The sequence below is a fragment of the Arxiozyma heterogenica genome (assembly GCF_036370985.1).
Source record: "Arxiozyma heterogenica strain weizmannii chromosome Unknown scaffold_7, whole genome shotgun sequence".
Taxonomy (NCBI): Eukaryota; Fungi; Ascomycota; class Saccharomycetes; order Saccharomycetales; family Saccharomycetaceae; genus Arxiozyma; species Arxiozyma heterogenica.
The window spans coordinates 817311-840791 of NW_027042660.1; the positions used below are offsets into that span (position 1 = coordinate 817311).

At 31.2% G+C, this 23481-nt stretch overlaps 9 protein-coding genes and 1 non-coding gene across 10 annotated transcripts; 5 read left to right on the forward strand and 5 right to left on the reverse strand.

The window, feature by feature from the left end:
* Positions 1-301: 301 nt before the first annotated feature.
* Positions 302-1489, forward strand: RRT2 (diphthamide synthase; the record flags this gene model as incomplete). Its single annotated transcript, XM_064861460.1, has 1 exon — positions 302-1489. One exon carries the CDS (start codon positions 302-304, stop codon positions 1487-1489), a length of 1188 nt encoding a protein of 395 aa, XP_064717137.1.
* A 501-nt stretch (positions 1490-1990) lies between these two features.
* Positions 1991-3916, forward strand: LSG1 (ribosome biogenesis GTPase LSG1; the record flags this gene model as incomplete). Its single annotated transcript, XM_064861461.1, has 1 exon — positions 1991-3916. One exon carries the CDS (start codon positions 1991-1993, stop codon positions 3914-3916), a length of 1926 nt encoding a protein of 641 aa, XP_064717138.1.
* Positions 3917-5132: 1216 nt separating this feature from the next.
* Positions 5133-6578, reverse strand: ENP1 (snoRNA-binding rRNA-processing protein ENP1; the record flags this gene model as incomplete). The annotated part of the gene is made up of 1 exon (XM_064861462.1): positions 5133-6578. One exon carries the CDS (start codon positions 6576-6578, stop codon positions 5133-5135), a length of 1446 nt encoding a protein of 481 aa, XP_064717139.1.
* A 516-nt stretch (positions 6579-7094) lies between these two features.
* On the reverse strand, positions 7095-8774 carry HIS7 (imidazoleglycerol-phosphate synthase; the record flags this gene model as incomplete). The annotated part of the gene is made up of 1 exon (XM_064861463.1): positions 7095-8774. The coding sequence occupies one exon, from the start codon at positions 8772-8774 to the stop codon at positions 7095-7097; it is 1680 nt and encodes a 559-aa protein (XP_064717140.1).
* Positions 8775-9301: 527 nt separating this feature from the next.
* ARO4 (3-deoxy-7-phosphoheptulonate synthase ARO4) lies at positions 9302-10411 on the reverse strand (the record flags this gene model as incomplete). The annotated part of the gene is made up of 1 exon (XM_064861464.1): positions 9302-10411. The coding sequence occupies one exon, from the start codon at positions 10409-10411 to the stop codon at positions 9302-9304; it is 1110 nt and encodes a 369-aa protein (XP_064717141.1).
* Positions 10412-13646: 3235 nt separating this feature from the next.
* PWA37_005004 (homeobox domain-containing protein) lies at positions 13647-14594 on the forward strand (the record flags this gene model as incomplete). The annotated part of the gene is made up of 1 exon (XM_064861465.1): positions 13647-14594. One exon carries the CDS (start codon positions 13647-13649, stop codon positions 14592-14594), a length of 948 nt encoding a protein of 315 aa, XP_064717142.1.
* Positions 14595-17676: 3082 nt separating this feature from the next.
* PWA37_005005 lies at positions 17677-17747 on the forward strand. The gene has a single exon. It is a non-coding gene; the product is annotated as a tRNA-Gly (tRNA).
* A 217-nt stretch (positions 17748-17964) lies between these two features.
* Positions 17965-18741, forward strand: CUP2 (Cup2p; the record flags this gene model as incomplete). The annotated part of the gene is made up of 1 exon (XM_064861466.1): positions 17965-18741. One exon carries the CDS (start codon positions 17965-17967, stop codon positions 18739-18741), a length of 777 nt encoding a protein of 258 aa, XP_064717143.1.
* A 140-nt stretch (positions 18742-18881) lies between these two features.
* Positions 18882-20150, reverse strand: YRB30 (Yrb30p; the record flags this gene model as incomplete). The annotated part of the gene is made up of 1 exon (XM_064861467.1): positions 18882-20150. The coding sequence occupies one exon, from the start codon at positions 20148-20150 to the stop codon at positions 18882-18884; it is 1269 nt and encodes a 422-aa protein (XP_064717144.1).
* Positions 20151-20604: 454 nt separating this feature from the next.
* RAD54 (DNA-dependent ATPase RAD54) lies at positions 20605-23385 on the reverse strand (the record flags this gene model as incomplete). The annotated part of the gene is made up of 1 exon (XM_064861468.1): positions 20605-23385. The coding sequence occupies one exon, from the start codon at positions 23383-23385 to the stop codon at positions 20605-20607; it is 2781 nt and encodes a 926-aa protein (XP_064717145.1).
* Positions 23386-23481: the final 96 nt, after the last annotated feature.

Sequence of the window (23481 nt, forward strand, 5' to 3'; positions counted from 1 at the left end):
GTAGTTATTGTAACAGAAGTTTGCTATTGATTGTGTGTTTGGCATTTATATTATACAATCATAATTACTTTAAAAATCTGCATTAGTATTTTGTGTTAAGATTTTTTTTTTCGTAAGTTTGAATATTTTAGATTTTTCGATGGAATTGAAGTACATACTAGTGGTTGTGATATTGGAAGCACTGATGGGCTAAAAAAGAAGTATATAATTGATAGGTAAATGGAGTCATAGAGTGGCAGAATATATAGTAAGTTATTAAACGGATTATATCAAAGTAGAGAAAAGAAAGAAACAGAAAGTGATGTCTATTAAGGAATCCAAAGTTTTGTATCATGCTACTACAGGATTACCGCCTTGTTGTTTAAGGATTTTTCGTAATCAGTTTGTTTTGGTGGGTACGTACGAACTACATAAGGCAAGTGGAGTCAGAACTGGTTCAGTAGATGTATATGATAGTCAGTTGAATTTGCTTAAATCTTATCCTACAATTGGAGCTGTTTTAGATTTAAAAATGTCCCCATTCGATGACACCTTAGTAGTCACTGCACATTCTACTGGTAACATTATGCTATGGAGGATAGAATATGTTAAAGATGGTATTGAAGATGCTAACATTCCAGTATTTCTTCGTCTTCAAATAATAGGGAATATACAATTATTTGATACAAATATTTTGATCTCCAGTGTACATTTTTCTCCATCAGATCCAAAATTAGTTTGTATTACTAATACTTCTGGTGAATCTGCAATAACGAATATTGAAATTGGTAAAGAAATTGAATCTATTATAGGCCAAGCAGTAACCAATTCATATGCTAGTATTGATCAAAAACTCTTTGTAGCACAAGGGGAGGAGATAAATATGATGGACACCGTAGTGGAATTATTTGATGAATCACATTCATTAGAGTGTTGGACTGCAGAATTTGGCCAACTATCCCCATTTGAAAATGTTGTGTTTACTGGTGGTGATGATGCTACTATTATGGCACATGATCTCAGAGTCAAGAATAAGATATGGAGTAATAATAGAATCCATGAAGCTGGTGTTGTTGGTATTAAGTGTGCATCTAAAAATTTTAGACATTATAGACCTACTTCAATAATTACCGGATCATATGATGATCATATAAGATCTTTGGACCTCAGAATGATGGGTGATACGATTTACCCTGGTAACAATGTACCTGCAATGAAGGTATCAGAACTAAATCTTGGTGGTGGAGTATGGAGATTTAGTGAATTGCCAGAATCATTGAAAAAGACTCAGCCATCAAACAAAGATACATTGATGGTCTGTTGTATGTATGATGGTGCAAAAGTGGTTACTATGGATGAGGATGCCACCGATCAAGGATCTGATTACTTCCAGGTTCAGCATTATTTGAAATCTGGACATGAATCAATGTGTTATGGTGGTGACTGGTCTTCGCAATTTATTGCAACCTGTTCATTCTATGATAAATCTTTACAGCTATGGAATCCATGATTTAATAGACAATAGAATATAACAAAGTGAACTAAAATAAAATAATATATAAGTGATAGATATGTTCCAATTATTCTTTTTTCTTTACATTATATTGCTTATTTGTTTTGTTGATTATTAAATAATTGCCAGTATTGTAGCTCTTATCATAATTTAATGAGTAGAAATTATCAGCAGAATATGATAAGTTGTTAATTCTATTATAATTACTGTTTTCAATATTTTTACTATTATTGCTATTGTAAATGGTTTCTGTGAAAGCGTGTATGCATATCACTCTTCACGGGTCATCACTATTTTATGTAGAAGAAAAATTTCATAGAACCATACATTAAAACTATTGGTATGTGATTCAACCACAAAGGCTAATATATTGTAACAGGCAATGCTAATTATATATTGAAATATAGATATACATATATAGAAGTGCCCAGATTTAGAGGAAGAACATTAGATACAACCTTATTATTTTTTACACTCCCATTCTAGAATTTAGAAATTATGCCACCAAAAGAAAGACCACAACCAAAGAAATGGAAGCCTCCAAAGGGCCCTAAACCAATTCAACGTAAGAATAAAAATACTATTGGATTAGGTAGAGCCATTCAAAGTGCTCGTAAGCAAGAAAATGTAGTTGAATATTTACCTGATGGTGAAATGAGATTCACAACGGACAAGCACGAAGCAAATTGGGTCAAGTTGAGATCTGTGACTCAAGAATCTGCATTGGATGAATTTTTGAGTACTGCTGAATTGGCAAATAAAGATTTTACAGCAGATAGACATTCTAATGTTAAAATTATTAGAATGGATAGTAATATGGATGCTCGTACCCAGCCTGTTGGTATGACTAATGCACAGAAGGAGAAATTGAACGCCAAACAAAGAGAACATGCTAAGGATTTGATTGTTCCAAGAAGACCCTATTGGGATGAATTTACTACTAAAACAGAATTGCAAAGACAAGAAGGTGAAGCATTTTTAGAATGGAGAAGGAAGCTTGCTAATTTACAGGAATCTAATGAGGATTTATTACTGACACCCTTTGAACGAAATATTGAAGTTTGGAAACAATTATGGAGAGTGGTGGAAAGATCAGATCTTGTTGTTCAGATCGTGGATGCAAGGGATCCTTTGTTGTTTAGATCAGTTGATTTAGAAAGATATGTCAAAGAAATTGATGAAAGAAAACAAAATTTACTGTTGGTTAATAAGGCTGATTTATTGACTAGAAAACAAAGAATTACATGGGCCAAATATTTTATTTCAAGAGGAATCTCATTTACATTTTACTCTGCTTTGAGAGCCAATCAATTATTAGAATTAGAAAAGGAAACCTCAGAGTTTGATCAAGAAAGAATGGTTCAGATTGATGATGAAGTCACCGAAGATGAAGATATTGATGAAGAAGTTAAGGAGAAGATTTCTATTTTAAGTATTGATCAATTGGAAGAGTTATTTTTGACTAAAGCACCATCAGAACCATTAACAGAACCATTACCTGGTAAAAAACCCATATTGCAGATTGGTTTGGTTGGTTATCCAAATGTCGGTAAGTCATCTACAATTAATTCTTTAGTTGGGGCTAAGAAAGTGTCTGTTTCATCTACTCCTGGTAAGACCAAGCACTTTCAAACAATTATGTTATCAGATTCCGTTATGTTATGTGACTGTCCTGGTTTAGTGTTTCCAAATTTTGCTTATAATAAAGGTGAGTTGGTCTGTAATGGTGTTTTACCCATTGATCAATTACGTGATTATGTTGGGCCATCAAATTTGGTAGCACAAAGGATACCCAAGTATTATTTGGAGGCTATTTATGGTATTCATATTCAAACTAGAACAAAGGAAGAAGGTGGTGATGGTGTGACTCCAACTGGTCAAGAATTATTAGTTGCTTATGCTAGAGCTCGTGGTTATATGACACAAGGTTTTGGTTCTGCTGATGAGTCTCGTGCTAGTCGTTATATTTTAAAGGATTATGTCAATGGTAAATTATTGTATATTAACCCACCTCCACATATCGAAGATGACACTCCATATACTTTGGAAGAGTGTCGTGAATTTAATAAAGATTTATATACATTTGATAGGCTCCCAACCACCAGGAAAGAACAAATTAGAGAAGCAGCAAAAGCTAAAGGTATTGATGTTGTCGATTTAGCTCGTGATTTAAAAAGCTTGACATTTGCTGCTCATACTGGTGGTACAGATACCAAGGAAGCTATGTCTGTTACACATGGCGGTAAACAAGCTGCATTGTATAATGCTGCAGAGGATTTAGATAAGGAGTTTTTCAAGATGAATAGTATTGAAGGGAAATTGACTGATCCATTTCATAGACAAAATGGTAATGGTAGCAATTCCAAAAAACATAACAAGAAAAACAAGAAAGCAAGAAAGAAGGCACTTATGATGGCAGATTGAAGTACATATGAGTGGTCTGTTTTAGTTGCTTACACGTTATTATCTATGTCCTATCCATATATTATTATTTTTTCATGATTTGGCATATTTATTGGGATTGGCTTTCAAAATAAGGAAAAAAGCAAAGAAGGCAAGTAATAAAAGCACTTGCATCAGGATGAGAGACACATACGCGTATATACACATAGCAATATATATATATACATTTGTGTATATGTTTATATTATTGATCTTTCGACGATTTGAATGTATAGTTCTGACATTAAAGTCCTCAGATTTAATTTTTCAAGGCTTGGGAACCTGAACAGTATTCTTATTTTAAAAGGCAGAAGTTATCCTACAAATTGAAAAAGGTATTTACTTTCCTTTTTAGGAAACATCGAAGGAATTTAGTACAAAAAAATAAAATAATTAGGTCGTTTCTTTTTTTTTTTTTTTGAAACATCTATTGTTCAATAAAAAATTTTCACTCTCCTCTTGTTTCAGAAGAAAACAATACTGTTTCTCAAGATTGAGTTTCTGTTGTGTGATTTTTTTGGTTATTATTTCCAAAAAAAAAAAAATAAAAAAAAAATAAAAAAAAATAAAATTTTGTCTGTATATAAAGATCAAAAGTCAAGAAAACTCGCTTTACAACCTGAAAATTGGCTATTAGACACGTTCTCTATTCTTTGCGAAAATTTTTTACACCTTTTGTTATGCTAAAAGGAAAGTGTGGGCTTCTTCTTTATTCAATTCAATATGTTCAATTTGAAAGAGTTAAATGGAGTCTGATATGATGTTATGGTTAAATGTAGTAACTTTTGCGAGAGTTCTTCTCGTCTGTTAACATTCAATTATAATTTCATTCTTTCTTTACATAAAGTTTAATTCTTTTATAGATCACCCCTATGCATGGAGAGTTACTTATGAGTTAGCCCTAGAATAGAATATACACGCCTTTTTCGCTAACAATGGCTGATTTTCCCACAGCACATGGTTTGATAGTAGGTGGGCGAAAATTTGTTTTCCTCTTTTTTTATATATGTTTAATAGAGTTTTCTTAATTATATAATAATTTGTGCCTTTACAGATAGCTCTATTCGGATACAAATTTTGTAATAATGTACACAAAGGATGTTATATTTTTATAAATATGGAAGTATTTGTAGTCGTTTATTTATATGAAAGGGATTTCAATGCTTTTTTTTTTGCTTTCATTTTCTTTTACGAAGGTTCATTGAACGTCAATCATCACTGTATCTTTGGTATTCTGCGGTTCTTCAAATTCTCTTGACTTACCAGCTAATAACTCTCTTCTGATTTCAGGCCCAATATCCTTGTGGCCTCTTTGGCGGACTGTCTCTAATAAGAAATCCCTTTGATCTTGAGTAATATCGTTTTTATAACGTTGTGCAAATGTCAAAAATGCTTTATGCCATATTACTGGCAAAACTCTAGTTGCATCCTCACCATTACTACCATCATCAAGGATTCTGAATTTTATGAAATAGAAAACACACTCATCTACAGTTTGGTATGGTAAAGCGTATTTCTTGTCTAAGAGAATCTTTATAAAAACAGTTGTAGCAGGTGAGAAAGGTAACCTTAATAAATAACTTAATGCAGCTGCAGAATGTAAAGCTGGAACTGAAATTTTGGCTAGAACACTTCCTGCAATTGTAGCTTCACGAATATTACAACCAGATTCCACTAATGGGAAAAGGAATCCCTTGAAGAATGCACTTGGTTTATATAGAGATTTCTTAATAGCACGGTATATGTGGTAATTCAAAGAATGATTATCACTCGTTTCAATATTCTCACGGAATCTTTCCAAAAGAACCATGTTAATAAATTTCTGTGCTTCTTTCGCATTCAAGTTAGAGACAAATAATTTTGTAGCTTCATATACAATGTGTGGGGACCAGGCTTCTGGATTTGTCACGTACAAAACATCTTGCCAATTTTTCAAAGATGGAATGACTTTAAATAATTTAGGCAACTTACCATGGGTCCAAGTGGTTAAAATGGCACCAACAGTAGTATAGGCTCTAATAACTTTTTCTGGTAGTTCTACACCATCAATAGGTCTTCTTCCACCATTAGTTCCAAAATCATTAGGGGATGCTGAACTATTGTTATTATTATCTTCCATATCAAAATCGTTCTGAGCTAATTCATTCTCTTTTTCTCTAATAGTAGCCATAATTTTATCAGCTAAGTTGTAACTGCCCCCTAAAGAATTATAATCTTGAGATCTTTTGAAATATTGTTCGAACATGGCAGCATCTTTTTCATCAATTTCTACCATTTCTTCTTCATCTTCAAAATAATCACCTTCAGGTTCAAAATCTGATATATTCTCATCTTGATATTCTTCATCTTCTTCTTCTATGTCACTCTCATTGTAGTTAATTTGTTTAAACCTGGCATTGTCTGGATTAATTTTATTTCTTTCTGCATCTTCTTCTTCTGCAATTTCATCCTGCTGTTCTTTTGCTAACTGTAAGATCTTTCTAGAGGTTTTAGCATCCACATATTCTTCAACTTCATCTTCATCATCTTTTGTATTCTGTGTCTTTTGTTTGATCTTTTTAAGTGCACCTTGAGCGGTGTTCAGATCCTTCATCAAAGGATCATGTCTCTGCTTTCTGCTCTTAGAACTAGTAGCTTTCCCCATACTTTATTCTGTTATTTATATTTTTCTTTTTTTATGAGTTATTTATTTATTTTTTCTGTAGTATAAGTATTCTGGATTGGTATGGGTTCTAAACTACCTTAACACTCTGTATATAAAGAATATATTCTGATCACTAGCATTTAATAGTTAAATTGTATTTCTTTCTTTAAATTAGTGCTCATCGCAAAGATTTTAAAGTTTTTACAAATATTGGGGGAAAAAAAAAGATTTTTCTTTGAAAATTTTCCTTTTAATTCAAGGTTTTTTTTTCTGAGAGTAGAAGAAATTTTAATGATTTTTGATTTCAATAAGCTGGTGTTCGAATCATTCATAAATACAATAAGTCAAAACATCTGGTTTTTATAAATGATTGCACATGAGTTTATACTTGTTAAAATTTCATTAAATTTTTTATCAACTGAAAATAAAAAGTATACGCATATATATGTGTAGATAAATAAATATTTGTCATGTAGTTTTACTAAGATTTTAACTGTAGTCTTACGTGAAAAGGTATTAATTTGCAGTAGAATCCATCCTAACTTTAAAATTATGCTCTAGCAAGTAGTTTTTGACATCATTAACTGTATATTCCCCTCTATGGAACATACCAGCACCAAGACATGCGTCAGCTTTAGTTTTACTAAATGCTTCTGCAAAATGTGCTGGTTTACCAGCACCACTGGATGCAATAACAGGAATCTTACCAGCAACCTTAGCATGATCAATCAATTCTAAATCATATCCAGTATTTGATCCATCTTTATCAATACAATTCAAAAGAATTTCTCCTGCACCAAGGGCTTCACAAGCTTGAATCAATTCCCAAACACCTAAATCTCTTGTCTCTCTTCCACCCTTAATGGTACACTGATACCAGCACCATGTACGTCCTTGTGCGTCAGGATATTTACTTTGGAAGGTTTTATTCTTTGTATCATTTGGACTGTTCACATATACTCTCTTTGGATCTACGGAGATAACTACAGCTTGTGCACCATATGCTTTGGAAATTGTCTCTATTGGAGAAGATCCATCGCCTTTTTTACCATTAGCATAATATTTTTCTGCAGCATAAACAGCATCGGTACCAATAGAGATTTTATCGGCACCTGACTTAAAATATAGACTTGCTACATCTAAAGCTGGAATTCTTGTACCATCCACATCAATAATATCTTTAATACCACCACCTACAGTAAATGGAACAAAGACGGTTTTCGCAGCGAGTCTTAAAACTTCCAACATTGGAGCATCTCTTAATGGACAGTCTCTGAAAGAAGTGATATTCAAGAATGTTACTTCATCAGCACCTTGCTCGTAGTATCTTTGTGCTAATTCGACGGGCTTACCCAGATTTCTAACATTATTATTTTTGCTATCCTTTTCACGTACATCGTATTGATCACCTTTAGTGACAACTAAATCACCTTGGTCATTTGTTCTTACGTCTAAACATGCAATTATTCTTCTTGTTAAACCATAGTTACTGTAATCGTTGGTCAATTGTAATTTTTGTTCTTCAGTATATTCTGGCAATGGAACGGTTTTCTTTTGTTGAATAAAATTATCGATTATTGATAATCCAGCAGATCCAGATTTTTCTGGATGGAATTGAGTAGCAAAAATATTATCCTTAGAAATTGCAGCAATAAAAGTCTCATCACCGTATTTTGTTTTAGCTAAATTCCAACCATTTTCTCTTAATTTAGCCTCTAAGCTTGGATCATTCAACATTGCTGCATAAGAATGAACAAAATAATAACGTTTATATGAATCTATTCCGTAGAATAGGGAATCTGATGGAATCACACTGTTCCAACCGATTTCAGGGACGGGTTTATTTAAATCATTAAATTTTGATAAGGTCATATTGATATAGTTCAACCCTTTACTGGATGGACTTTCTACAGACCCACTAAACATGGCTTGTAAACCTACACATATCCCCATTATAGGTTTTCCTGATTGAATATATTGTCTAATGGCAGGTTCAAAACCACGACTGAAAAGATTATCGACAAAATGGCCGTAATTACCTACACCAGGTAAGATTAATCTCTCTGGATTGGATTTAACTAATTGATCGGCAGTTTTAACCAATTCAACTTGGTAACCAAGATGATGGATGGCGTTGGTTAGTGATTGTAAGTTACCACTTTCAACATCAATAACGTGGACAGTAGCCTTAGACATTTGGATGGTTTGGTTTTCGGTCTATTTTGTGGTAGCTGTTAAAAAAATGTACTCTGTCTTGTTGTCTTCTCTTTTCATGTATTCCCGTATGAGTTAATAAACTGGTGGTAGTTTAAATATGCATGAGGGGTATATGACTCACTCTTCAAATAAGCAGTTTTTTTTAGCAATATCTTGACATTTGCACGAATTTGGAATTTTTGCCGTTTTGATATTTTTTCCATGGAGATACTTAGAAGTTTAGATTAGATAAGGTTGGACTAAACATAGATGATTCAAGATTTAAAGCTGAGAATAGTCCTAGATTGGTGATCATATTATTTTGATAAATACTTGAGCCAGTATATATATATATATAATTGTTTAAAGATAACAAATGTTAAGGCTTAGAATTGAAATGAGTAAGGGACATAAAAACAAAGTAAAGAAATTAAAATGGAAGATACTATATATATATATGTATGTATGTGTGTATGTATAAATATGTTCCTACGTATATTTGTTATTATATACAGAATAAGTTAAAATTATTTCTTCAAAGTAGCTCTTCTTTGTCTAACAGCTTCAGCCAATTTTCTTAAGACTGAGTCGGTAGTCTCCCAACTTATACAAGCATCGGTAATAGAAACACCATATTTCAAAGCAGCTTTACCACCTGGTACAACGGGTTGGTTACCTTCAAACAAGTTAGATTCAATCATAACACCAGTGATAGCAGTTTCACCGTTAGCGATTTGTTCACAAACAACATCGTTAACCTTTGGTTGGTTTCTGAAGTCCTTGTTTGAGTTACCGTGGGAGTAGTCAATCATTAAACCGTTGGCATCCTTTGGTAAGGCGGCCTTAGCTTCAGCGACAGACTTGGCATCGTAGTTGGTACCTTTCTTACCACCTCTCAAGATGACGAAACAGTGTTCGTTACCTTTAGTAGTGGTAATAGCAGCAACACCGTGTTTTGTGACACCCATGAAGTGGTGGGAGTGAGAAGCAGCTTGACAAGCGTCGATAGCGACGGTTAAAGTACCGTCGGTACCATTCTTGAACCCAATTGGGAAGGAAAGACCAGAGGCTAATTCTCTATGTAGTTGGGATTCGGTGGTTCTTGCACCGATAGCACCGAAGGATAACAAATCAGACAAATATTGTGGAGAGATGGTGTCTAGCATTTCGGAACCGATAGGCAAACCTAAGGAAGTCAAGTTAACGAACAACTGTCTAGCGGATTGTAAACCTTTGTTGATATTGAAGGTGTTATTGACGTCAGGATCGTTGATCAAACCCTTCCAGCCAACAGTGGTTCTTGGTTTTTCCAAGTATGCTCTCATGATGATACAAAGGTCATCTTTTAATTCGTCGGATAATTGTTTCAATTTAGTGGCGTACTCTTGAGCAGCATCTAAATCGTGGATGGAGCATGGACCGACAATAACCAAGATTCTGTCGTCTTTACCTGTGATGATATCAATAGCTTCTTTTCTACCTTTTTTAGCAGTCTCAAGACATTTCTGGGTAGCAGGAATTTGGGCCTGTAAAAGAGCAGGAGATACTAAAGGATCGTAACCAAGAATTCTGACATCTTCACTAGCTTCAGTTGGGGTAGCTTTATCATTAGCATCGAACATTGGAGTATGGGACATTTTTCTTTTTTCTAAAGGTTTATCTGTATATGTTTATATGTGTATATTTATGTGTATTATAAGTAAAGGGTTATGCAATTCCTAACAATTTATCGAAATAATCAGTTATGCAAAATAATGACACCTGATATTTTTTTTGTCGATGGTAATGTTCACGAAGAAGGATTGAAAAGAAATAATAAAGAGGACAAGAAAGAAATTGAAAGATTAAAAGAACGGTAGGAAAGAGCAGAAAAGAAACTGCGTTGCAAGTAGCTATGAGTCTTACAGACGAACAGAGGCGTTAACGAATTTTACAGGTTCTAATATATAGAAACATATATAGGATTGCGGAAATGCAGGTAGGAGGGAAAGTAGCAAACGTCGGTGACAATTTAACTATCATTGAGAATGAGAAAAGGAAAAGCGAGTTGGCCAGTGTCCATAGTTAACAAACAATAAAGAGTAAGAGAGAAAACGGAGGACAGAGCTGTGGGAAGAACGAGCATTAGAGAAGAGGGGAAAAGAAAAGATCGAGAGTGAGTCCAAATTTTTTACAGGAAACAAATATTATTGACTCATTGAGAGATGGAAAGGGAGGAAGGGATAGATAGGAAAAAAAATTTTTTTTTTATTTCTCTATTTTTTCAAATTCGATGAAGTAAACAAATAGAATGAAATGAATTGGAAAATAAAAAAGAAAAAGAAAAGAAAAAGGAGATGGAGATGGAGAAATCCCTACTAATAACGAAATAGATGAGAATGACGTGGGTGATAAAATCACGATCGAATTGGCTTAATTCTATTCAATTAATTGTCTAATTGATTTGAACAACACGTATATACACATATATACACATATATACAGACATTTTTTTCTTCTTGATCTTCCACATAACCTTAAAGTAAATGAGACAGAGGATTGAAAAAAAAAAAATAAAGAAAAAATAAAGGTGAGCGTAGAGATGAGGGGAAAAATTGTATTTTGTTTATTTTTTGTTTTCGAATTGTTTCCTTTTTTTCCTTTAGACTTGCTTACTAACTCAATTACTCAGCAAATAGCTTGTGGACTAGAACAATTTTTTTGAACAATTGCTGCGTATGTAATGACCACGAGCTCAGTTGTCTGGTCTAATAATTTCATTTCAGGGATGACTCATTTATTCAAGAATAAATCTTGATTTTAGTTGCAATTTTGACGGCGGGGGATAAAAAGATTAGAGGCAGGAAATCACATCACTATTGACGGTATCTTTTTAGAATTTTTTTAAAAAAGAAAAAAAAGGAAGAAAAAGTTTTTAAAAATTTTTCACAACCCTAGTACAGATTAACCTATGTGTCTATTTTTTTTATTATCAATTGAACCCTAACTTAAAATAATTATGTCAGTTCAAGAGACTTAAAGTATTGGTTTTCTTGTTTCGTTCTTTTTTTGCTAATTTGTAAAGCTTAGTTGTTTTGTCCTGAGAATTTTTTTTGTCCCTGGAATTTTCTTTTTTTTTTTTCTCAAGGAAAGGAGGAACAGGTGAGGTACCCCTGTTGCGATCTTACGGGCCGGCGGGAAAGGGGGGAAGGGAAAAAAAACCGGAGACAAATATTTGTGCCTTTCTTATAACGGACATACAAACCCAAGAATGAAATGAGAGCATGTATGTCGTATTGTGTATAACACCCATACAGCACGCCATATGTGCACGTTCGGAACAACCTTCCGAAGGATTTTCACAATGTGTTCAACTTACACAATTTGTATTTCTGTCAATAACACTATATCTTTTCCTAAGAGAGATAAGAAGAAAAAAATTATTAAAGCTACAAATATATCGATCAATACTGATGATCAAAAGGATCGTAACAATTCTTTTAAAAAAAAAAAAAAAAAAATTAAATAAAATAAAATAACCGGAAAACACATATATTTATATTTATATACCCATATACAAGAAGAATATATGGTCCCACGGAGTTATAACTCCTGCTACATTATCGTAATTAAAAGGTCCTATTAAGATATTCAATTGCCATAATCTCTTTTGTTTCCTATTCTAGAATAGGAAACAAAATTGTGTCACAGAGTGTGGTTCTCTTTGTGTTGTCTTATTTTACTACTGTCTATGATCTTGAGATAGAGATAATGACATCAAAATTGCAAAATATTTTGGTTGATTCATTTAATTCTTTACCAATTAGGTATTTTATTTGAGATCTATTCATTGTTTTGATATAATTTGCTAATTTATTAATGTTATTTTGTTTTTTTAAGACTTTTTTTATTCTTGTGAAGTTTCTTTGTTTCTCTCTTTCTCTCTCTTATACAATATATAGGATTTTGAACAGATTAATATTCTGGACACAATATGTGCATATTGTATTTTTCTTTTGTTTTAACAATCATCACAACCGTTGCATATTTGAAAACGTCGGGAATTTTTCTGTGTTTTTCTGTTCTTTTTTTTTTTTCCTTTTGTTTTGCCGGATAATTGACTCGGATAGATCTTGCTTAAACGTGTGTATTGTTCGTTTTGTCTGATAATGTGACTCTAACGATTAAAAGGTCTTTTTTTTTTTCTCTCGTCTTATTTCCCCTCCCTCTTCCTTCTTCTCACCATCACACATCGTTGTGCCTCTTTCTTTCTTCTTTCTTTTTTCTTTTTTCACCCGTCTTTTCTTTAATGTCACTCTTTTTTCTCTTTTTATTTATTTTTTTTTTTACTTTTCTTTTTTGTTTATTTTTGCTTTAATTCCATCGACAAATTATGAAGGCTTATTATTATTGTTATTATTATAGTGATAGTTTAATAATATTATAGTATACTTATTATAGATACAATATGACATTGGACAGTACATTTTTTGTATATATACATATAAGTGACACAAATTATTACTTCACTTGCATGTCTCTTCTATATCTTATAAAAGTATGTTTCTATAGGTTATCCAACTCTTTACAGTAAATTGTCCGTACGGGTCCTTCCTTTCTTCTTGCTAGCTTAGTCAGCCTTTTTGTCTTTTTTTTTTTTCTTTTCTCTTTGGTAATTGTTTTCTTGGTCTAGAAGTATACGAGTATTCACTTTTATTTATATGCATATATATCCATATTTATATACATATACATATAAACACCACCATATACTTATATCAATATCCGTACTTATACTTACTTTTGTATGGTGGATCATAGTCATAAGTTCTCTATTTCATTTTAACTTAAGCACATATTACATTACAGTCGATTATTAAGAGCATTATCATCATGAATAACCAGGTGCAATTGCCCTCGATTCAGAATTTATTGAATTCTTTAAATCATGATGATAATAAAATAGATTCTAAGATAAATATTATTAATATCAATATCACTAATAATAATAATAATAGTAATAGTAATAATAGTAATAGTAATAATATTCCTATATTTTTACCTGATCCATTTAAAAATAAAATAGATATTAATAGACAAAATAAGGATCCTTCTAATGATATACAGACTTTAATACCCCTACCGTCTATCAATACCATGTCTTCATTTAAACCTTCCTCTGGCTCCTCCTCCTCCATTGCTAACAATAATAAACAGTCTATACCATACTCAGCAAATTCTTTTACTTCAGTATCATTGCAACAATACCCATCAGTTCCAAGAATTAATCCTGAAAAGAAAAGTATCACAGCAATTCAATCTATTATATCTAATACCATCACTGCTGGAATTAATTCTAACACTATGGCTACTACTAAAGATAGAAATGATTCTAATGAAATTAAAGGAACTATCTATAGTAAAAGCAGTAGTCGAAAAATTGTCACTGCAAAAACTATCCCATGTAAGATAAATTACGAAAAAGATGGTTTGAAAATTATCTCGAGGAAACATTGTCGTTATAATCTACCCAAGGATTGCGTGACGATTCTTAACGACTGGTTAATGAACCATTTACATAATCCATATCCTACAGCACAAGAAAAGAGGGATTTGTTGATTAAGACGGGGCTTACTAAGATTCAATTGTCGAATTGGTTTATCAATCAAAGAAGAAGAAAGATTTTTAGCGGGTACTATTCCATGGCTAAATCTATTTCTGACGAGAAAGGGAACAATGATCTACCTTGTGATGAAGTTAAAGTACCTTTAACAAAGAGGAAAAAATTGATGGATAGAATTGACGAATTAAAACAATTGATGGGTGAAGAATCTTCCTAATATATTGATTGATTGGACTATTAAATAGATTATAGATGGATATATATATATATATATATATATATATATATATAGATTGGACTTATGTTACTATAAAGATAAATAAATGAATAAATACTATTGTCATTATAGTCTTTTTCTTTATTCCCCATTTGTTTTCGTTTCATTTGTTTGTCCCTTCAGAAAAGAGTTTCCAACTTAAATACAGATTTGTTATCCACTATATATCTTTTTATTTAATTTAAATTTATAGTAATTAGGTATGTATGTATTGAGATATTAGAATATCTCTAAGTCTTAGGATAAAATCACTTCTTGTTTTTATATCTTTCGTGTGGAACAAAAGTTTTATGTATTCTTTTCCCATACATTGGATCTTCACAATTAATTAAATACAATAGTCTGTTTAGTTTTTTAATATTATTGTACTGGAGTTACTTGACTCTTCAAAACAGTATTTCTAAACCCTCTATCATTTTTCTTCAAAATATTATTTTATATATTTGATAGCAGTAATTAGACATTTTATTGTTTTTTTTTTAAATGTTAAATAAGTTGGTGAGATTGGGTTAAAAAGAAGTTCTAATCCCTTGATGTTTTATTTTTATTAAAATCTATTCGATTATTATAAAATTTTCTTTTTTTGTCTTTTGTCAAGTATAAAAATAAAATTTGTATGTTTTAACTTTTGTACAATTATTTTTTCTTGTTAGATTTTAGTGAAAAGGATTGGTTTAATCAAGTGTAATATATGTTTTTTAGAAATCCAGGCTTGGTATTAGAAACTTGAGTATTTTGAAGAAAATGAAAAAGATTTGCTTCTATTAGCAAATAATTTTCTATTATTTAGGAAAGTTTATTACCACAGACTTTCTTTTTGTTATAGGAAATTATATGGTAAAGTTTACTTCTTTTTCTAACTGAAATACTGTAGTAAATATACAATTGGCTATATCTATTGCGGATGTTCAATACTGGGCGTAAATTTGTAGACACTACTATATAGAAGTGATTTGTACTATTTCTTTTATATTAGTGTGAACAGGTTAGTATTTATATAATGATAATTAGTATTGTTTTTGTTTGAATTTTATTTTATTTTATAATTTTTTTTAATGTACAGTTATGATAAGAATTGGTTGTTATATTGTTATTTTCATATGTATATGTTGAAAATTTATGTGTTTTATTTTTGATTAAAGGATGTTCCTCGATTATTTAAATATAAAAGGGTTAACTATTAAAATATAAAAAAAAATAGATTAGATTAAAAATTTCATATTAACAAAATCTTACTTCCTAGATATTAAATTCAAGAAGATATTCTTATTTAGTATATTTGCTTTTATAAGATCAATGCCATAATATCAACTGAAATTAGCTTGTGTGAATAATGCTACTGTCTGATTAAAAACATGTGTAATGCGTAGTATACAGCTAGTTATATATTTCACATTTCAATAGATTTATGAAAATTAAAACAGCAATAATCATGAAATTTTTATTATTAATAAGGAATATATAAATAGGTAAGTCCATTTGTTTATTTTCAATCTGTTTGGAGAAATTGTAATGTTTTTTTATTCAATTTCTATATATTATTATAAATTTTTGTTATTTAGAAAAATATTAAGAGATATTTTTCTTTAATGAATATATAAAATGATTAAAATATGTTTTAAGAATATTTATAAGATAGTTTATAGTGAGGTAACACAATAAATTAAAAAGATATATTAAAATACTTTTTAACCAGATTAATTCCTATTTTGAAGTAATTATCATTTTAATAGGCATATCTTAATGAATATTCCAAATCTATATGTCTTAATTTTTTGAATGATTTTGGTTTCTTATTATCATTCCCTGTGTACTAATGTTAGTATTAATCTTTAAAGTAAATTGTGAATACTGGAAGTTGGGTTAATTTTTATTGATTCATCCTTATGTATTTAATCTATCCTATTCTAGTGTGTTGTGTTTTGAATATTGAATGTAAAAGATATTAGTTATGTCTGATTAAATACTTATATTAATAATATCACAAATGTTTTTGTTTATTTTTTTAGTATATACTGTGTATTTTTTTATTGAAACCGAATTAACATTTTTTCAGCAAAACCCTATTTTTCTGCATATTTCTCTTAAAAAAAATTTATGAATTATTTTCTAATATGATGTTAGAAATATCAAATGAATTTACTAATTACTTCTTTTTCAATAACTTCAAATAAATTTTAACAAAATTTAATAAACATGTGTGAAAATAGGGGTTTTATCACTATCTTTTTCAAAAGAATTATTTTTAATTTAGTTATTTTAGATATTATACTGTACTAAAAAATACAGAAAATATTTTATTTATCACCAAAAGTATTTTTTTGATATTCAAGGAAATGAAAAATTTACACCGTAAAGTATAACAAATATCATTCCTATTCTTAGCAGGAACTGTTGTAGAATAGAGAAGTTATTACCATCAAGATTACATAAGATCCTGAATGAATCTAGAACTATTTATTGTTTTAATAAGCCATACACATGCCACAACATTAGATGCTGCATAATAAAGAGATTGGATTACATAAGATTTTGGCAAATCTAGAATTTACCTATTGTTTTAATAAGTCCTACGTGTATTACTAATCACCATGATTAGAGAATTGGGGAGCAGTTCTAATCCACTAGTGCACCTAAATTAATGTAATAAATTTTAGGGTTTGGAGCACCAAGCTTGTTAATGTACAAATCTGAATAATCGATCGAGCTCCAGAAACATATAAAAGGACAACGTTTTCTGGAGATAAAAGATCATCTTCCATAACCGTTTCTTGTAAATAATTTATATATTATATATGAACAAAAAAGAGAACAACAAGCAAGTAACAAGTTAAGTGACTTTGAATAAATATATTAGCTCGATATAAACCGTTCAATATATAAGACCGTTTTAGTAATTGTATTATCGATTATAGTTGATTACTGTCTCGATTACTTGAATAACTATTAATACTATTTGTGCTTCCCTGGAATACACAAAGAATTTCACCACCTCATAATCCAACAAGGACAACAGTTGCAGGCGCAAGTGGTTTAGTGGTAAAATCCAACGTTGCCATCGTTGGGCCCCCGGTTCGATTCCGGGCTTGCGCATTTCTTTTTCGCTTATGAAAATATTGTTTTTTTTTTTTTTAAAAAGATCCACATAAAATAAGGGTAGTAAGTTTAAAAAGAAGATGGAAATTATAAAACCTGTTTGTCTTTTAACAAAAAACTTCTAAACTGCTACTGTGACATTCAACAGATAATATCGACTTTTTATGTTCAGATAAATTAGTTAGTCTGAAAATTTTACAAAATACATTTAAATATGATTATTATAGACGGTATTAAATATGCATGTGAGAGTTGTATTAGAGGTCATCGTGCGACAAAGTGCACACATTCAGATAGGAAGCTTGTGCCTGTGAAAAAACAGGGAAGACCTTCTACAACATGTCATCATTGTAAATCATTAAGGGAGGAAAAAAACATCAATCCTTCAGGAAGTTGTAAATGTGCAAAGATAGAAAAGGAAGGTGGGTTATTTGAAATAGATGACACTATAGGAGATAGGTGTTTCTGCGTCATAGGTCATGAATGCACTTGTCATTCAAAAAGAAAAAAATCCAACATATTAACCAATCAGGAGGGTAGAAAATATCTGACAAATATTAACAATTCTCCTTTCTATACACCGCTATCAACACCATCTTCCATAATTGATGAACCATTTTCTGAAGATGTTTTTAATGTAAAGGAAGACCAAACACTGTCATGTTGTATGCCATCAATTGAAAATGTAAAAATAAGCCTTGATCCTGAACCCAATCTCCCCACTATTGCTGATGGTACAACATTGCTAGATCAGCTTATTCCTGATTGTTGTTCATCAAGGCCTATAGTTTCAAATTCAGATATACCACTGTCGTCACATCAAGCAAATATGGAGACAACAACTTTTAATTCTAAAAAAAAAAGCAAATGTTGTCAAAACTCTTCATGCCAATCTAATAACACTGATACATTGAACTTTTTAAATGACACTTTCTTAGACAAAATGTTCAACTCCACAGCTTTAACAAATCAATTTATTGAAAATGAGTAATATTGAAAACTAAATTGAATCTATATTTCCAGTAATTACATAAGACTATTATTTAGGTATCGTTTTACTTAATTTTCATACTCTCCCGTTTTATTTATCTTATTCGTATATAGAAACAAATACAGCCAAATTTTGTATATTCAACCTAAATTCATATTTTTTAGTGCATTTATGATTTCGTGTACATCAACTTGCTTTTCTTTTACCTTAGAATACGCATTCTCATCATTTAAATATATCGACAACCTTTCATCCGTTATCTCTAACAAAGATTTTTCATCATCATGCTGCAAAGATAAAAGTCTAATTATATATTCTAAAAGTGCTATCGATCTTGATGCTGGAAGTTGATTAGAAATACAAGTATCTAAAGCATCCTTGAATTGATCTACAACATTATTTTGATCTTCTTCCTCCTCCTCCTTTTCAACTTCTTCCTGTTCTTCATTTTCACTATCGGGTAGCTCAGGTTCATCATAACCACCTAATGCATACCATTTAATCAACTGGTTTCCATCAGATATAGCATCTGATTCAGTCTTTAAAATCAAAACAGGACTGTCGTTCTCTTCTAATTTTAACAATCTACCTGAGACATTGAAGACTAATTTTTTTATTTGTTCAATTTTTAATACAAATTCATGATCTTGGAATTCATCTTCATTATGATATCTACCATCATTGAAATCTTGCTTAATAGTGATAATATAGTTATATTCACCTATCTTGGAAGTGTTTATTCTTTTTATCACTAAATTGGCTCTTTTCATAGTTTCCTTCCAAATAATTGGATTATCAATATTTGATGAATTATAAAATATGGTGTAAAGGGTCACCTCAAAACTAGGACCCACATTAGGGTTTACCTTATAAACTTTGTTATTTTCCACAATATAATTGGATGCATTCAATAGCAAACTAGGTGATATTTTTTTGGATAAAGTGGAACTTAAATTTGTTCCAGAAGTTGTTAACGATAAATTTATAAAAGGTGTTACATTTTCTATTTGTTTTAATAAATTTGTCATGTATGTTTCCAATGATTTTATTTTTACTGAATGTAACTTTTTATTTGTAGAATTTTCCTGAATGTCTTCAAACAACTCATTCACTTTGTTATCAAATTCATCGATGTCTCTTCTTAACCCCTTTGTCAAATTTAATGTATATTGCAGATTTGTATTACCTTTAGATGCCACTAATTTTATTAAATCTAACGCAAAAGAAACAATTTCTATTCTAGTTTCTAATTGAGACCGCAATATTTCTAACTTATTGGCATCTTCCTGTGGGATCTGCACGATAAACTTACTAACACTTTTAATAGCATAAGATGATGCAATTGATATCCCTGATTTGATAGCAAAAGAAACTGCTTGAGAGCCAGCTTTAGCCAAAAATTCATCCATTGAAATTTCAAATAAAGTACAAAAAGAGCAATAAACTCAACCAACTAAATATTAAAGTATATCTTACTTTAACCTTCCTCCCAATGTGTCAACTACTATTAATACAGCTATAGTTTTTACCCCCGTATTTTCCACTTATCTCTTTATCTTAGATCTCAAGACATTTTTCACTTAAACAGTTTTTCTTTAAATGTTAATAAGGTCTTTCAGAAAAAAAATATACACTAAAAAAATAGATAAGACTTAATAATGGATAAGATGAAGATACACACCGCTCAAAAACCAAAAAAAGAACACCATATCTATATATTTTTATTTTTTATATCTATTCACCTATCTACTTATATAGAAGCGAGAACAAGAATAGTTAATGCACTGAAAAAAAGCTAGGTTTAAAGAACAATACTAGAGGAGAAAGGGGGTGAAGAAACAGGTGAGAATACAAATATTTGATTCAATGCGAAATGTATTGAAATGCATAGCTGATATCATTGTAATGATATTCATTTTGTAATAAATGGTCATTAGTCTTTTGTAAAGAATCGTGATCAATATGGTTCCACGTGGTAGCATCACCATATAACATTGTATTTGATCTAATCTTTTGTTTTCCCTTTGGAGTACATCTTTTACAATGGAAAGTCTCATGTGTCTCACAATTTGTGTCTTTGTTGAAAAGAAATAATTTTCTTAAATCATCAACACTAAACAATCTTTCCACATCATCTTTTGAATCTACCACACATGAACTTAAACTCATTTTCATCGATTGTCTTTGGTAAATTTTTTCTTCAATTGAACCAGTTGTGATAAATCTGTAAATAAAACAATCCTTCTTTTGCCCATCTCTCCAAACACGAGCCAACGCTTGTTGATCTGCGGCAGGGTTCCAGTCAGGATCCATTAGGATCAATCTATTAGCACCAATTAAATTAATACCACAACCACCTGCTTTTGAACTTAATAAAAAGATAAATTCCTGACCATTTGGATCGTTAAATCGATCTACCAACTTTTGTCTTTTATTAATTGTCATTGTCCCATCCAATCTAACAACACCATATCTTTTATATCTACACATTTTCTCGATGAGATCCAAAGTATGCGTGTAATTTGATATAATAACAATCTTATCATCCGATTCTGTGTGAATCTTATGTAAAAATCGTTCCAGAATAGAAAATTTCCCTGACAATTCCGTATTAACATTCCTACGATTACTGCCATTTGTATTCAATAATTCATCTGGGGTATCATCTATACCTAATTCTTTTTCCCAATCTAGTAGATTTGGATGATTACATAGTTTCTTCAAAATACCAATAGCTCTTAGCGGGGCACTACCTGTTCCAGTGCCAATATTACTAGAGTTTGTATCATTGAGAGAGTTGTTTTGTTCATTCATTTTAATCATTTTTTCCATATCCCTTGACGATAGCAATTTTGAATATAGTGTCAATTGAATAGGTTTCAAATTTACAAATATAACATGTTCATATTTACAAGGTAAATATTTGGATAAAATATCGTTCGTACGTCTAATAATAAATTTTGACACAATCTCAGACAGTTTAAGTAATTGTTGTTTACCTCTTTCAACCTCTTTATCAGTAGCGTCAGCGTCTCTACTCAATAAGATTGGAATTTCAAAATTTTTCCTAAACTGTAACCTTGTACCCAATAATCCAGGATTAGCAAAATTTAAAAGAGCAAAATATTCTGTCAAATCATTTTGTATTGGCGTACCTGATAAGATAATTCTTCTGGAACAATTAATATTATTTAATGCAGTGTAAGTCAAGGAACTACAATTTTTCAGTCTATGACCCTCATCAGCCAAAAGTAGTCCCACAGGGCAATTATTCAATTCTTGAACGTTTCTACGTAGGGTTTCGTAAGATATTATTAATACAGGTTTAACAATATTTCTACCTCTTGCTTTACCCCATTGGTTAATTGCTTGAGCTACAGAATCGTTCCCCATTAAAGAGAGTGATGATTTTTTCCCATCTATGGCAAGCGGGGAAATTGTACCTGGACCTAACCATTTGACCAATTCATTAGCCCAATTGTTGACTAATGAGGATGGACATACAATGATACATTTATCGATCATACTTTTACCTTGTGGACCTTGTTTTAAAAGGGTCCACATTAGCGTTATACATTGTAAAGTCTTACCTAGACCCATTTCATCTGCCATGATACAACCATATGAATTTGAAGGCTTCTTAGAAACAGACTCAGAAGGTGGTGTGTCTTCATTGTCTGTATGCATCTCTTGTTCTTTTGTATTTTCAACCTCAAAGTCCTGGTCATTATCTAACGTTTCATTGGGATCGATAGACTTCAACAAATTTTCTTGTTCTAAATAATCTTTCATAGCTAACCCTGTTATACACCTATACAAGAATTTGACACCCTCTACTTGATGTGGTCTGAGAATCTTTGCTATCCTGGGATCTATAACAACTGGCACATTGGGGAATTTCTTTTGTGAAGAAGACGACGACGACGACGAAGCCAATAATTCGGTTAATGGTTTATTTCTGAGTCCATTAGACATAAATTTTGGATGTATAAAATGCTTTTTCTTTTGTGTATTAAGCTCTTGAGAAGATGCTGATAAAGCTGGCTCTTTATTCTTTGAATTTTGCTGCTGCTGCTGCTGCTGTTGTTGTTGTTGCTGTTGTTGCTCAATATTAAAATCTTGATGATCGGTTACCATATCACCGTCAACAGAGGGATCATATAAGACGATTGCAAACTCATCAGTGGGATCATGTAAAGGTCTTGGTTCTGATATGATTTTATTCTTTGTACCTAATGTTAGCGATAGAGAATGTCTTTGTATATAACCATGTATAGGGACAGTGAAAGAACGTTTCAACATTTTTTCGATACTACTTATCCTGGAAGGCTCATTCAGCAGTCGTACAGAGGATAATGCGTCTACTCTTTTTCTTGCCTTGTTTATATAGAGAGAAGGTTTATCAATAGAATAATCTTGTTCGTTTGTATCATTGTTATCTGAATATTCTTTACAGGATACTGTGGTGGATCTTTTCCTTAAGTAGTAGTGCGAGTTAGCCAATTTGTTTATCTTGTAAGGAACTTTAAATGGTTTGGATAGGATGTTGTAGGACTTATTCGGATCCAATTGTTTTGGTACTCTTCTTGGTCTTTGACCACAGCCTATTCCATTTGGTGGTCTATCTGGTAATTTTCTGGCCATCTTATAATATATATAATATATAATATATGATACATATATATATATCTGTGTGCGTATGTGTATGTGTATGTGTATGTATGTATTGTTATGTAGTTA